At 44.2% G+C, this 16,335-nt stretch overlaps 1 protein-coding gene across 8 annotated transcripts in view; it reads left to right on the top strand.

Annotated features, from left to right (window-relative positions):
• The window catches only part of Ift81 (intraflagellar transport 81), a 206,187-nt gene that overhangs the window by 122,700 nt on the left and 67,152 nt on the right, over positions 1–16,335 (top strand). For all 8 annotated transcript variants that reach the window (XR_008222034.1, XR_008222035.1, XM_052755334.1 and 5 more), the window contains one exon: positions 13,325–13,474. Coding sequence is in view for 6 of the 8 variants with exons in the window: in XM_052755334.1 (XP_052611294.1) it covers positions 13,325–13,474 (150 nt within the window). In the remaining 2 variants the exon portion in view is untranslated. The remainder of the gene's footprint in view (positions 1–13,324; positions 13,475–16,335) is intronic.

Raw genomic sequence — 16,335 nt, 5'->3', positions numbered from 1 at the left:
TACCTTGTTTATTGTGCATTTGCTTCTGGAAACATGTCTTGCAGATGTTTCCATGTCAGTACAGAAGAGAGGCCAAAGAATGTCCCAGAACACCTGTGTGTAGATTCTAAATATAATAATTGCATGTGTTTCTGACACATTGTAATGTAGCTGTGTTTGTTCTAACAATGAAAACAGTTTGATCTATTAATTCTTTGAATTTAAAAGTTCCTTTATGGTGTTACCTTTTGGTTTTTCTCCAATGTTTTATAATTTAGATTATATTCACATTTTCTTCTGTTACTTTTAAGGGTTTTGCATGGCTTAGGGTTTCTGGGGTGTGTGTACAGTCTTTCCTCAAGCTCAAGATTGTTGTTAGTGTTTTTCACTCTGCTCCAGCAGAGCAGCAGCTGGAGGCTGAAGAAGTGCCTCAGCAGACAGTAGGGTCATGCTCTCATTCCCTCCTCTGCCTTCAGCTGTCCCAGTTCTGGGTTTATCTGAGTCGTATACCGGGCCTTCAAATAATAGTTTGTTTGAGAATAAAATTCTACTGTTAAAAAAGATTTGAAAATCAGTGAGTTAAATAATCAATGAGTTAAAAATCATTGAGTTAAATATGTGCCTCAAGGAACATATGAGGATTTCCCAGTGTGACTTTGCTAAATTTTATCACTTATAAGAGAAACCACATTTTAATTTGTAGGTTAGTTTGTTATTAGATTCTAGTTCAAATCTTCATATGGAGGGCTAGAGAGATGGCTCAGTGATTAAGAGCGCTGGCCGCTCTTGCAGAGGTCCCAGGTTCAGTTCCCAGTACCCACATGGAGATGCTTTATCTCCAGGGGATCCAACACCTTCTTCTGGTCTCCGTGAACACCACACACATGTGGTGCATAGACACATTCAGGCAGACACTCCACACATGAAATAAAAATAAAGTTTAAATCTAAAAGAACAGTTTACATTCTCATATGGTTGTGTCTTAGGACTAGGTTTAAAGTCCAAATTGCTGCCATTATTCCAAATTCAGACAGCTTCAGATACTGGAACAAAATCTTAAGATCTACCCTTTTCTTTCTTTCTTTTTTTTCTTTTTTTTTTGGGGGGGGGCGGTGGTTTGAGACAGGGTTTCTCTGTAGCTTTGGAGCCTGTCCTGGACCTCGCTCCATAGACCAGGCTAGACCCGAGCTCACAAAGATCCTCCTGTCTCTGCCTCCCGAGTGCTGGGATTAAAGGCGTGCTCCAGTACCGCTGCCGCTGCCGCCGCCACCACCACCACCACCACCACCACCACCACCACCACCACCACCACCACCACCTGGCACAATTTTGTTTTTTTTACACAGAATATCTCTTTGTGGGTGGAGCTAGAGCAGCAGCACAGGATGCTGCAGCAATTAGAAGTCAGGTCTGTGACCAGCGTCATCGCCGACAGGGTGCTGCTGTCAGTGTGCTTTTCTAGAAGCAGCTTAAGTAGAACCTCTTGTAGGATGCTCTCCCTAGTGCTGTCTCCTGTTGAACTCTGTCACTGTGGTCCTCCAGGACGTGTTCCGACAGCGCCTTTTCTTGATGTTATAACATGCAGCACTCTTGAGGTCGCCTGTTCAATTTCTGCCTTCCTAAGAAACCAGTGCTGGCCAAAGATATGTCTTAGGTACCAGACCACCCTCCCTCCCTCCTTCTTACCTTCCTCCCTCCCTCCCTTCCTTCCTTTCCTTTCTATCTACATGGTCTCACTATGCGCCTAGCTGGCCTTGAACTCAATATGTAGACCAGAGTGGTCTCAAACTCACAGAGATCTGCCTGCCTAGTCAAAGTTGTTTTTTTTTTTTAAATCAGGATATTCATATTAAATGCCTTGGCACTATTTTGCAAGCTTCAGTTAATGAGAAAACTAATCATATGCAACTCTTCACCCTGACCTTGGCTGTTTACTTCCTCACATAATTTTATATGCCTGATCAGAAACTGAAATTTGCTATTTCCTGTGGTAGGTAGCCTGTAGCCTAGTCTTTTTGTATGATTTTTGCCATTTCTTAGTCAACAACCTACGCTTCTAGACAGTGTTCCCAGGGTTTTCATTCAGAGTGATGTATGTCTTTTGGGTCTGAATTGTTTCAGAGTCGCTAAGGAACCTCTGGCTCCAGTCCCCTTGGTCCGTGGGTGGAGAGGTCACCGCTGGTTTGCAGCCCCTTGCCCTTTATGACTTCGCCATCACAGGAAGCTTAGCAACTTGGAAAATGTGCTTAGTCAAATACTATTATAAGCGGCTTTAGACACAGCCAAGCATCGCATTCTGCAGCTACCACCAGAAATCCTAGAGCTAAATAGGGAAGATTATGAAATCTCTTTAACGACTTCAAAGAGAAGCGGCGCGGAGATAAGGGAATCCTGGCAAGAGCTGCCGCAGCTGTCAGGTCCCCGAGACTCAGGAACCACATTTTGACACTTGTAGTTGAATCATCCACCGTTTCAAGGGAGCCTAGGCAAACCTGAGGTATTTTTAGAACCTTTCAAATCACATTGTGCTCTTTATCATGGCAGGGCCTGCGGGTCCTAAAATTTCCCAAGAGATAGAACAAAACAGGACCAAATACATGTGGCTCAGCTTACAGTAATAGAAATAGTATGTGATGCATGCAATTTCAGGTGTAAAACTCTTCATCTTCTTCCTGGAGCATTAAAGCCACTGGGACAGCAGCTGAAGCATTCATTAGAACAGTGACAGCTGTGAGGTGGTCCGATCCCTGATAGACTCACAGAGACTTGGGAGGGTGTGATCAACCCTCTTACAGATGGTCCTGGGCCAGCATTTCACTTAAGGCTGATTGCTACAGCATATATCCCATTGTTCATTATAGACTGAGAAGACAGTGTGGTTAACTAGTCACTACCATATGCACAGAATTACCTTTTTCATGCTTGGCTGCTGAGACTTTCTAATTAAAAGTTAAAAATGTAATACTAACAGGTTGGGAAAGGTTGGGATAGAATTTGTGTACATGTTTATGTCACACTAGTTATGCTGAGTGTTGTGAACAGACAGCCATTGTAGTAGAAAACAAAGGTTGCTTGGAAACATTTTCTTTTTGCCTAGAACAGGTAGCAGCTCTGAGAGCAATTTCAGAGCCTGTGGGTGATCTGCAGAAGATGACAGCCTGAATTCAGACAGAACAGCAGATGCTGGCCAATGGGGCATGCTGCCTCTGGACACAGCCATGCTACTTGTAGATGATGGTATCTTATCTCCTTACTCCTTAGCTCCCTCAAGCCTGTAGACCCCTGTAGAATATAAATAAAGAAGTCTATATAAAGAAGTCATACGTATCAGTTGACAAGGCAGTTGACAAAGATATGATTTAATTAAGACATGGAAAATGGCATGGATGTTGGACTAATAGGATTTGAGAACAAAAAAGTACTCATTCTGGCCCAGTTGTTCCAAAAAGAAATTTGAGAGTTTGGTGGAATTATGAATTTCTCTTTTAAAGTATGCATAGCTAGCTCTTTATAGTCTTGAAGAGCAGAAAGTACTTATTGTGTAGTTGTCTTGTAAAACTCTTCCAGCTAATTACTTAGAAAATAATTTTCATGCCAGATCTTGAAGCAGAAAGTTTGCAGTAGGGGCAGATTCATGTTTTCATGTAAGTGTGCACAGTGAGGTTGAGAGTCCGGTAACTCTCTTGTTCCTAATAAGCTTGGAAGGTGTCAGGGAAATAGGCTAGCCCAGACTCTGATCATTCCTGTAAAAGGTTAGAAACACAGTGAGTAGATAAAAGGAGAAAGAACATTTGTCAAGTTCCATCTTAATCACAAAGGAGCTGAGTCTGTAGTATTGTTCCTAAAGGCAGAGCCAGCACTGTAAATCATTAATCCATTACCCACACCCAGTGCATGCAGATAGACTAGAGCGCCAAATAATAGAGTGCTCACTTAGCACCTACTGGCCTAAACCATAAAGCATTATTCCTGCTGATCTAGGCATGGAGAATGAGGGCCGATCTTTCAGAAATGACAGTGTTGGATTCCATATGTAGAGGGGTACATATTGCTGCTAGCTGCTCGAATGCATTTTTCCACCCAGTGGCAAGCTTTGTATTTTACTTTAATGATGGCACATTTGTTTGAGTGACCATTACTGTGCATAAAGAGAAGCTTTTATCTTAATCTTGCAAAGATTTGTTGCTTATATCTTTTGCCTTAAAAACTCCCTTTAAAATGACTGCTTGTTTTTTCAAACTCCTGTTCACTGGAGAAATGGCTCATCAGTTAAGAGCATCTCCTGCTCTTTCAGAGGATCAGAGTTCCCAGAGTCCACATCAGGCAGCTCACAACCGCCCATAACTCCAGCTTCAGGGAACCCGATGCTCTCTCCTGGCCTCTGGGCACCAGCACACACAATAATAATAATAATAATAATAATAATAATAATAATAATAATAATACAGTAAATTTTTTTAAAGCCTGGAGCTGGAGAGATGGCTCTAAGGTTAAGCACACTTGCTGCTCTTGCAAAAGACCCAGGTTCAGTTCCCAGCATCTACATAGTGGTTCAAAACTATAACTCCAGTTCTCGGGGATCTGCTGCCTTCTGCTGACCTCCTCAGGCACAGGCACACCTTTAAAAGTATTTTTGTGGCTGGGAAAGTGACTCAATCAGTAGTGCTTGCTGCTCAAACATAAGGGCCTGAATCAGTGTGATATAACCACACACATGTGCAAGTTCACACACATGAACACACACAACACAACACTTCATCTTTTAAAATATTTTTAAATTGTTCCTTTTGAAATCATTCTTTTAATTTTAAATTTAAATTTACATTTTTCCCTTTTTTGTAGCTCTTTTTTTTATTTAGATTTTTTTCATTTTACGTACCAACCCCTGTTCTCCCTCTCTTATTTACATGTATGTATATTTGTGTGCCTCAGTGCACTATTGGAGGTCAGGGGATAGCATGAGAGAGTTGGTTCTCTCCATTCACTCTTGGGTCCCAGGGTTAGAACTCAGGTTGTCAGGAATGACTGCAAGTACCTTTACCCACTGAGGTGTCTCACTAGCAGAAAACTGATTTCTTTTAATGAAAGATTTATGTATCTATGTATTAGGTGTTCAAGTGCAAGTATGCACGTGCCTAGCACGCATGTGCAAGTCACAGAACAACTTTTGGGAGTTGGTTCTCTCTTGCCTTGCTCTTGCATAAGGGTCTCTTGTCTTTGTGCAGCATACACCAGCATAGCTTAGGGTCTTCCTGTCTCTGTCTCCCATCACTTTACAGGAATGTGCACGGATACATCTGGCTTTCTGCATGGGTTCTTGGGACTGAACTCAGGTCATCAGGCTTGCATAGCAAGGACTTCCACCTGCTAAGCTGTCTTCCCACCCTCTTAAAATTATTCTTGTAAATAGCTAGTTCGAAATGACTTTTCTTTAAAATTATTTTCAATATCCTCTTAATTTTTCAACTTTTAAAGATTTATTTATTTTATTTAATGTGTATAAGTGTTTTGCCTACATATCTGTATGTGGAGCACACATATATGCCTGATGCCCTCAGAAGTTAGAGGAGAGCCACATATCCCCTAGAACCAGATCTGTAGATGGTTGTGAACCACCACATGACTGCTAGGAACCCGGGTCCTCTGCAAGAACAGCAAGTGTTCTTCACTTCTGAGCTGTCTCTCCAGCCCCTCCCTGAAACGTTTTTAAAAAACTTTCACAAGCGGAGAACACTCAGGGTTTTTGGGGGGCTGTTTTGTTCCTGTTGTCTTTGTTTTTGAGACAGGGTCTCTATGCCGTCCTGGCTGTCCTGAAGCTCAACATGTAGGCCAGTCTGGCTTCAAATTCAGAGATCCTCCAGCCTCTGCCTCACCAGTGCGGGAGTAAAGATATGGGCTGCCCGGCCTAGGTTTTATCTTTAAAATATAATCTATGAATAAAATTCTCAACTACTGTTTTAAATTATGATGCTTTATTACCTGGATGTAGCAGCACATGCCTTTGATTCCAGCACTCGGGAGGTAGAGGCAGGCAGATCTCTGAGTTCAAGGCCAGCCTGATCTATAAAACAAGTTCTAGGACAGCCAGGACTACACAGAGAAACCTTGTCTCAAAACCCAACAAAACACCAACAACAAAAGATGCATTTATTTACAATAATCAACTTAAAAGTATAGCCTTTTCATTTAGGACCAAGGTGTTCTTGTTTAAACACGGGATTACACTATTGATATTTTAATCTATGTTTGATGATATAGAAATAAGTATAAGAGTCATGTAACTTTCATTACTACCTTTCCTCCAGAGTTCATTTCTTACCTCCTTGGTCAGTCTGAGACTTGTAAAATTCAATTCCATTTTGAAATGAGTCTGCAGTTACTTTAACGAGAACAACTTTAAAGCAATTTTTTCCCTAAGTGCTCGCAGACGCAGAGCAGTGGTGATAACAGTGACTGTAGACAGAATAGTGGTGATCAGCCCACCCTCACCTACTTTCCAGCCCAGAAGTGGGAGGGTCATGGTCCAGCAACAGGGAGGAGACAGTGCCTTAGAACCCGTCAACAGACCTGAGGGAGGAAGGCAGACCCAGGTGCACAGATTATGTACAGGGACTGGAGCTCGGACCAGGGTGCCAGGCCAGACAGGGTATGGGGTCTCATTCGTTTTCTAGCCAGCCATCCTCATAGAAGAATCTATTAATGACTTCCTTCACGGCCGAGTTGGGGATGAGCTATTCCTGGGTCAGAGGGCCCCAAGTCTCGGGTGGCTCACACCTACAATTGCTCCTCAGCATCTCTCGCCATCATAGTGATGCCGATGGGTGGGTTGCAGGCTTCCCCCATCAGTTCAGAGCTGGTCTTGCCCCACCAGTGCTCAGGGATCTCGTCCTTGTTTCCCTTCTTGTCCCCCGAGAGAAGAGCTCGCCTCTGTCTGCCATATATTTGTTGTCCTTGGCCTCCATGTCGGCCTGCTGGGCCTGAATGGGGCCCTCATTCTCCCCGCCTCGGGCTTCCGAGGATGTATCAGTGCCCTCTCGGGCTCAGCAGCACTGAGCCTGGGAGACGGGAGTGCAGCTCACTCTCCTGGTGGATGTGCCTTTCCTCAGTCCTGTTCCGGTGCTGCTGCTGCTGCCGATGTCAAGGGGCTTGGGGATGTCATCTGCAAAGCTGAGCCGCTGCCCCTTGGCCGAGGTGTAGGTTCGCTGAAGACTGGCAGTGGCCTCACCCTCACTTGGCACACCTAGCTAGCACTGCCCCAGGAAGACGTGTGCCTTCACAGACTGCCAGTCATGCTCCAGGGCGCACTGGCAGTCAGCACATGCCTGTTACTGCTGTTACTGAATCTTCAGGTAGTAGAGGGCCCAGTTGGTAGGGTACACTGCCGCTCGTGTGTTGCTGATAATGCTGCAGCCACAGCAGGCCACTGCCTCTGGGTACCTTCAGTGCCCAGCATTGACCTCTATCCTCTTCCTCCTGGCCCAGTTCCCACAGCCTGGAGAAGCAATTCTTATAGAAAGCAAACACCTTAAGATAATGTTGAGGAGTATTCAGTAGTGAACGTTATAACAAAGGTGAAAAATAACATACAGGAATCATATGGTTCCTAGTTTAAAGGAACCATCCAGATAAAACATTCTGGCTCAGCCCTGTCTGTCACTAGTTCCTCCTGAATTATTTGCAGAGGTGGATTATGGGAAGCAGAGTATACCGGGCTTTGGTTCTCAGTTGCAGCTGCCAGTTTAAAAGTTTCTGACTAGAAATATAAAACGAGATATGCTGGGGCTGGGGAGTTGGCTCTGTGGTTAAGAGCGCCTGTTCTTCCAGAGGATGTGGGTTCGATTCCCAGCACCCACTTAGCAGCCATAATTCCTGTTCCAGGGGATCAGGTCCCTCTTCTGGCCCACAGACAGTACACTTATATATGTGCAACAAACCATTCATGCAAATAAAATTTAATTTTTTTTTTGTTTATTTTTCGAGACAGGGTTTCTCTGGGTAGCCCTGGCTGTCCTAGAACTTGTTTTATAGACCAGTCTGGCCTCAAACTCACAGAGATCTGCCTGCCTCTGCCTCCCAAGTGCTGGGATTAAAGGCGTGTGCCACCACTACCTGGCACCAATAAAATTTTAAAAAAGAATTTTTTAGCTCCTCAATTCTACCCATCATTCTCCATCCTTGGAATTCAGCCTACTGGTCTCACTTGCATAAGTACTCCAAGCACCTCCTACTGCTCCAACTCTACACAGTTCCTCAGTCCACTGTTTCCCTTTGGTCTCTGGACCCTCTGGCCATGGCACTTTGCTGCTGAGTCATCGTCACTGGCCATCCCTCCAGGGACCACTGTCGTTCCTCTGAACCAGGAAAGGGAGGGTTGTTCTTACCCTGACCTGCTCACGAGTACATGGCAGAGCTCAGAGATGCTTCCTATGTGAGCACACCATTGCTGGGGGAGCTAACAGAGTATGTGCTCGCTTCTTCTTGTGTTTTAGAATGTGTGCTATACCACACTGCTGATTTTCATTTGTAGTACGGTAGCTATCGATAGATAAGATTGGAAGACTAATTACTAAATGGTCTTATTAATAAAAACCCGGAGCCAGATATTGGGGTGAAAACTGAGAGACCAGAGGAATAGGACAACCACAGCCAACCTCGCCTCACCAACTCCTCAGCCTCCAGAGAGACCTACTTCCTGTATGCCCACGCCTATGCGCCTTTTTGCCCTTCCTGTATGCCCACGCCTATGCGCCTTTTTGCCCTTCCTGTATGCCCACGCCTATGCGCCTTTTTGCCCTTCCTGTATGCCCACGCCTATGCGCCTTTTTGCCCTTCCTGTATCCTCACGCCTATGCGCCTTTTTGCCCTTCCTGTATGCCCACGCCTATGCGCCTTTTTGCCCGCCATCTCACTTCTTCTCTCCACCCAGCTACATCACTTCCTTTTCCTACCCAGCTCTGTCACTTCCTGTCTGTCTGTACAGACCTCCAGATCTTTATGGTTAACTAGTGTTGGAATTCAAAGCGTGTGCCACCACGCCTGGCTCTGTTCCCAGTGTAGCCTTGAACTCACAGAGATCTGGATGGATCTCTGCCTCCCAAATGCTAGGATTAAAGGCATGTGCTGCCATTGCCTGACCTCTATGTGTATTATAGTGGCTGGCTTTTTCCTCTGATCCTCAGATAATCATTATTAGGGTGCACAATACATTGGGGGACACAATATATCACCACATAAGAGCTACATAAAATCTTGAGATCTTTGATCATTTTAAGAGGGTGGCTGGGCATGATGGTCCACTTCTGTAATCTCAGTTCTCGGAAGAAAGAGTCAAGAGGATGATGAGTTCAAGACCAGCCTGGGCAAAATACCAAAGATTACATAAAGGGTATTTGAGAGCAGAAAGTTTGAGAATCCCTGTTCCAGATGCACAAGGCAGTGACACAACAGGCCAGTGACAAAGTGAAGCAGAGACAAGCAGGCTGTTCCGGAAGATCCCTGCAGGTGCTCAAGAAATGATGAAAAGCCGAGCTTCCCAATGAAGACTTGCAGGGTGAAGAGGATGCTTATTTCACTTTTCAGATCAACTGTAAAAGTATTATAAATAGCCTTCTGCAGAGCACTTTGGCAGAATATCAGAAATGCATGTTCCTTTTGACCATTTCTGGAAAAATACCCTACAGAAATTGTGAAGTGTGTATTTAAGGCTAGCATGGCGACACAAGGCTGTAATCCCAGCACTCCGAAGGCAGGAAGATCTGGAATTGCAGGCCAACCTGTGTCCCATAGCAAGATCCTTGTTTCAAAAAAATAAAGTGTTTGAAGAATCAATGTGTTTGTATTGTTTTGTATGATATTTAAGAGCCCAGAAATAACCTAAAGCCCAAGTGGTAATTAGAAGGAATGTACAGTGGACTGAAAACATTGGCGGTGATGTGTTTCTTTCTCCTTAATTAGCCAGGAGCAGTAGAGTACTTAGATGCTAAATGGCCACCTATTGCTTCTTTGTGTGGAACTGTGACTCATGTGACCCTGGCTGTACCCTTCCCCTGGGTAGAATGTACAGTGAATGCCAAATAATAACCAGTTCTCGTAGAGTACGGTGAGTAATATGTGGAATTGTTCTTCCTCCAAAGCACTTCTAGCTTTTAGCTTTTAAAAATAGTTGTGGAGCACAGCAAGACAGAGAAGGGAAGGTGGCCTAGATGTTACACAGGAGAGCAGATGAGCAGGGCTGATTTCATTTCGGGCGCTTTGCCCAGGACACTTTTAATAGAATGTATAGTTAGTTACTCTAGGGATTCTGAGTCGGTTATATCAGGCTTCCACATTTATGCTTTAAAAGGAAAATTAGCAAGTTATTAGACTAGGTACTTTGCTATGGCTCAGATTTTTCAAGCCACTTTTATAACCCATCCATTGACAATTCACTGTGTGGGGGCTGGATTCCGGAGTAGCAAGACTAACTCATTATAGAGAAGTACTTGGAGAGCCAGGCATGCTTGTGATCCTAGCCTGGGAAGTGGAGGCAAGAGTATCAGTTCAAGGCCAGCCTTGGCTGCCTTGTGAATTTGAGGCCAGCCTGGCTACAAGAGACACTGAGACAGTCAGTCTCCCAACTCCCCAGTACATAATTAACCCCAGTGTGGTGTCACGTGCCTGTAACACCAGCACTCAGAATGCCAAGGCCGAGTGTCGTGTTCAGGTTCAGTCTAGCCTGGACTGCATAGGGAGACCCTATCTCAAAAATCCGTGAAGAAAAAGAAGGAAGAGTATTCTGAACTTCCATCATCTACATCTCATTTTCTGAAACTGTGGATGCCAAGTTCATGGGGTGATGTAGCAGAGCTTGGGGGGTCACAAAAGAATTGACAGCAGCAAAATGTTTTTGGACATGCAATAACCGAAATGAATTCAAAATCAAATATGTCCAGACATAATGCATCTGCAGTATTTTGGGCAGTGCTGACCCTCATTGTGTTGCAGGACCTCTCTGAAGTCCTGTTTGCAACATAAACATACACACTGCACTGCACACACGTCACACCATGGCTTACATTCGACACCATTGGCCTATTAAGAGTGGTAATGTTTTTACTGTCCATACAAAAGTTTCTGCTGTTACAGAAACATAGTGTCTGATTATAGAAAACAAAGACTGCGTATTTTCCCACCGTCGTTCCTCAGTGTATAAGTATCAAATTAGTTTATCTTTGGATTGGATTGGATTCCAGTGTTTGGTCTTATAAATGGCTGAATGAGTTACAGTCTTGAATTTCATTGAAAAATATAGGTAAATTAACCTTAGCCTAGGATTAAAATAAATTTTTCAGTAATTCTGAGATGGCCTTAAACATACCGCTGACATTTTTGTCCTGTGTGTTTATGTGAAGCAACATTTTCAACATTAATGAGTATAAAATAAAAATATTATGGGGCTGGAGGGATGGCTCAGTGGTTAAGAGCACTAGCTGTACTTACAGAGGACATGAGTTCAATTCCCATGGTGATCACAACCATCTATAACTCTAGTTCCAGGTGATCCAGTGCCCTCTCTGGCCTTCACCAGCAGCAGGCACACACATGGTACACAAACATCCGTGCAGGCGACACAGCCATACACATAAAGTTTTTAAAAAGCGAATATTTAAGTGGTGCATGGTGGCACACCACACACCTTCAGTCCCAGCACTCAGGAGGCAGAGCCAGGCAGATCTCTGAATTTGAGGCCAGCCTGGTCTACAGAGTGAGTTCCAGGACAGCCAGGGCTACACAGACAAACTCTGTCTCAAAAAACCAGGAACAAAACAAAATAAAAAGAAGCACTGTGCTTTCTCTGCAGTTGCTAATGAACTATCTCATGTTGGGTAATGCAGGAGCTTGCTCTCATATGGAAGTGGTTTATAGCAGACGGGGTTCTTAAGATAGAACCTTTCGTCATTATATATTTAATAAAATGCTGCTTATGGTAAAAAGAATACACGCTTAGAAAAGAAGAAATGGTCTATCAGAGGAGTGGGTGTTAGAAGTGTTCCTTTTCAGTAGTTTCTCATGCAGTATTCTTAACTTCTTCAATTTTAGGATGAGTCCCTATCCTGTGTCAGAGATGCGTCCTAAGGAAATGGCCACAGTCCATTCCTCAGGTGACAGTAGTCACTGTTGCTGACCCTGGTTTTCTGTATTGAGCCCAGCAAATCGAGTAAACTTCTAGCAGAACACAGTCATTCATGAAACTCCACGATGAGACCAGGCCAGAGCTACTCATGGCCTCTTCCTTCTTTAGGCCTTTGTACTGTTAGAGAGTTGAATTTCTGTTTTGTTTGTTTGTTCGGTTAGTTGTTTGTTTGTTTGTTTTTTCCTTATTTGTAAAGTTGGGGTTGTTTTTTGTTTTTGTTTTTGTTTTTCAAGATAGGGTTTCTCTGCATAGCTTGGCTGTCCTGGATCTTGCTCTGTAGACCAGGCTGGCCTCGAACTCACAGAGATCCGCCTGGCTCTGCCTCCCGAGTGCTGGGATTAAAGGTGTGTGCCACCACTGCCCGACTTATTTATGAAGTTTTAAGTGAAAAGCTTCTATATAAGGATTCAGAATATTTGAGTTCAAAAATGAAGATACACACACACACACACACACACACACACACACACACACGCACGCACGCACGCACACACACGCACACACACACACACACACACACACACACACACAGAGTTTAATTAAGCAGTTAGTCTTCATGCTGGAGAGATGACTCAGTGATTAAGAGCACTTGTTGCGGCCGGGCGGTGGTGGCGCACGCCTTTAATCCCAGCACTCGGGAGGCAGAGGCAGGAGGATCTCTGTGAGTTCGAGGCCAGCCTGGTCTCCAAAGCGAGTTCCAGGAAAGGCGCAAAGCTACACAGAGAAACCCTGTCTCGAAAAAACCAAAAAAAAAAAAAAAGAGCACTTGTTGCTCTTACAGAGGAACCAGGTTCATAGCTGGGCATGGTGGCCCATGCCTGGCTAGCCTTGTCTACATAACAAGTTCTAGGACAGCCAGGGCTGCGTGGAGAGACATTGTCTGGAGAAACAAAGACGAACCAGGGTCAGTTCACAGCACCAATATGGCGGCTCACACCAACAGTCACTGCAGTTCCGAGGCGTCTGTTACCCTCTCCTGACTGCTCTGTCTCCTGCCTGCATGTGGTACTCACAAACACACACATTAAATGCATAAATATTCAGCAATTCGTCTTTATGAGTTTTCTAAGAAAGCTAGGTTGTGTATTTGTGATGCATGGGCTGCTAAGTAGAGAGGAGAGGCTTTCTAATAAAATGTGTTTATTTATAATGCTTGGGTACTTCTTTTTGCAGTTCAAGAGATACGTCAGTAAACTTCGAAGCAAGAGTACAGTTTTCAAAAAGAAGCATCAGATAATAGCTGAATTTAAGGCTGAATTTGGTCTCTTGCAAAGGACAGAAGAGCTTCTTAAGCAACGTCAGGAAACCATTCAGCATCAACTGGTAATACCGCTTTATCTTGGCTGCTAAAAACACAAATGTCAAGAGGTTTATGGCTTGTAACTTTATGCTGAGGTCATTGTTTTTACTGGAAAATCATATAATTATTAATTTTCTTTGACTAATTACAGAGATGTCATATAAGCTGATTCATTTATTTTTTAATGCAGCAGTGAGCACTGCCTTTTAAAAATATGTGTGCTCACTTTGGGGTTATTAATAGACGTTGGAAGCCCAAGTTGGTTTTTCTTTTGGTTAGCTAGTTAATATGAGTAAAATTATCATTCCAAAAGAGTGACTGTAAAACATTATTTATCATGGCCTACACATGCACTTCCAAGGAGCTTTGGAAAGAAATCCCCAGGGAAGGCGCCATGGGGAAGCGTGCCTGCAGCCTTGCCCTTATGTTTGGGCTGTGGTTGGCAGGTGAGAGTTGAAGCTTTGCTGTTGAACTCCTCTGATGCCAGGTCCCTGCAGTTCTCCTGTGTGACACTTTCCCTCCTGTGTCCCTGTGGGGAAGCGATTTCATCAGGATGCTGCTGTGACCCAGTAATGCTGGCGGAGGTCAAGGGCATTTCACATGTCGTTGACAATATGAACTTTTCCCCGCTTCGTGATGATTTGCATAGTCTGCTTCCAGGACCTTAGGACTGAAAATTTACCGTGAAGCGAACATGGACCCCGACAGCGCCAGCTTCAACACTGACAGTAATAGCTGCGTTACTGTTGAGATTGTCTCCTGATTTCCACCTGATTCCCGTGGCCTTGACTGACAGTCAAACATCTGGGGGTGTTTCGGGTTCCTCTTGTGCTCTGGACGTCTAATTCCACTGTGTCTGTCCCGGTCATCAGTGTTTCTCTTCCCTTTGCTTGACTCCACTTACACCTATGGTAGACTTCGTCACCATTCCCCATGGCCATTTTTATTGATACTACATTGGTCTGTCTGTCGTGTTTGTTCATATGTGTGCGTGTGTCACGGCATGTGTGGAGGTCAGAGGACAACCTCTAGGAGTCTGTTTTCTCCTTCCACCACGTGGGCCCCAGGGATCAGACTCGCCAGGCTTTGCAGCAGGTGCCCTCACCCCTGAACCATCTCATCAGCCCCCCCTTTTTTTTATTGATTATGTGTTTCACCTTCTCTTCTTTTTTTTTTTCATTCCCTATTACTGTTTCTCATAGTGAGTCACTTTGGATTGTTGATTGTTCTGTGTTTTGCTACCTTCTTTTATTTTTTGAGATTTATTGTATTTTTTATGTGTGTAAGTCTTTAGCCTGTATATATGTATGTGGACCACATGTGTACCTGGTGTCCACAGAGGTCAGAAGAGGTCATCCGATCCCCTGGAACTAGAGTTACAAATGGTTGTGAGCTGCCATGTGAGTGCTGGGAGCCAAACCTGGGTCCTCTATAAGAGCAGCAAGTGCTTTTAACTGCTGAGCCGTCTTTCCAGGCCTGGTTCGCTACCTTTCTTTATTTATCTGTAATTTTTATTGGCTGTCAGGCTCCTCGTGTTTATATTTTCATGGCCCTGGCTGTGATTTTCCTTCCAAAGGAGCTGGGTTTTTGTCTTTGTGTTTTGTTTTTGTTTGTTTTTTTTTTTTTTTTTTTTTTTGTTTTTTTTTGGTTTTTCGAGACAGGGCTTCTCTGTGTAGCTTTGCGCCTTTCCTGGAACTCGCTTTGGAGACCAGGCTGGCCTCGAACTCACAGAGATCCGCCTGCCTCTGCCTCCCGAGTGCTGGGATTAAAGGCGTGCGCCACCACCGCCCGGCTTTGTCTTTGTTTTTGTTTTTTATTTCTCTGTGTAACAGCTCTGGCTGTCCTCAAACTCACTTCATAGACCAGACTGGCTTCAAAGTCACAGAAATGCACCTGCCTCTGCCTCCCGAGGCATATGTCATCACCGCCTGGCAGGATTTATTTTTTTTTCCTTTCACATCACTTTAATCCAGTTGAGGGATGTCATTAGAGCTGATATTTTTCTAGTTTTCAGTATTCATAAGGATGCAGTCCTTATGCCTCTATCAGGGACTTTATTCCTTGGAATTGGTTGTTACTGTTGGGCCCAGATCTGACTGTGAGGTTATACCTGTGCTTCTAAGATGCAGCCCTTCTGAGGCATTAGCTGGAAGACGGGACACTTACCAGCACCCCTATATGTTGACAAGTCTTGAGTTGCTACCTCTGTCTTCCTCGTATGGTGAAAATGTTGAAATCTGTGTCCATCTCTTAAGCAGTCATATCCCGTTTCTGAGTATCTTCCTCGGTTGTGCACAGCTTAGGGGTTTGATTTTGCCTATAGACGAAACTGTGTACAGAATTGTAAGCTCATTCTCTGTGATTCCTTCTTCTCTTTTATGTCTAGTCCTGTTGGCAGCCCAGAAATCCAACCCTTTGGAATGAATTTATTTATTTATTTTTGTTTTTTGTTTTTTGAGACAGGGTTTCTCCGTGTAGTTTTGGTGCCTGTCCTAGATCTCACACTGTAGACCAGGCTGGCCTTGAACTCACAGAGATCCTCCTGGCTCTGCCTCCCAAGTGCTGAGATTAAAGGTGTGCGCCACCACTACCTGTTTGGAATATTCTCCAATGGTATTTTTTATTCTTCTTTGAGATGGGGTCTTCTGTGTAGACTAGGCTGCCCTAAAACTCACTATGTAGTCAGAGCTGGCCTTGAATTCCTGATCCTCCTGCCTCAGTCTTCTGAGTTCTGGAACTACAGTCATGTGCCACCATGCCTGGCTTCCAATAAGGTTTTGTTTTGTTTTGTTTTTTCAAGACAGGGTTTCTCTGTGTGGTTTTGGTGCCTGTCCTGGATCTCACTCTGTAGACCAGGCTGGCCTCGAACTCACAGAGGTCCGCC

The sequence above is a fragment of the Peromyscus californicus genome, unplaced genomic scaffold (genome assembly GCF_007827085.1).
Source record: "Peromyscus californicus insignis strain IS unplaced genomic scaffold, ASM782708v3 Scaffold_2__1_contigs__length_46816999, whole genome shotgun sequence".
In the NCBI taxonomy this organism is placed as follows: domain Eukaryota; kingdom Metazoa; phylum Chordata; class Mammalia; order Rodentia; family Cricetidae; genus Peromyscus; species Peromyscus californicus.
Note: the sequence above shows the minus strand (reverse complement) of the source record. Positions and strands in the feature narration are given on the sequence as shown.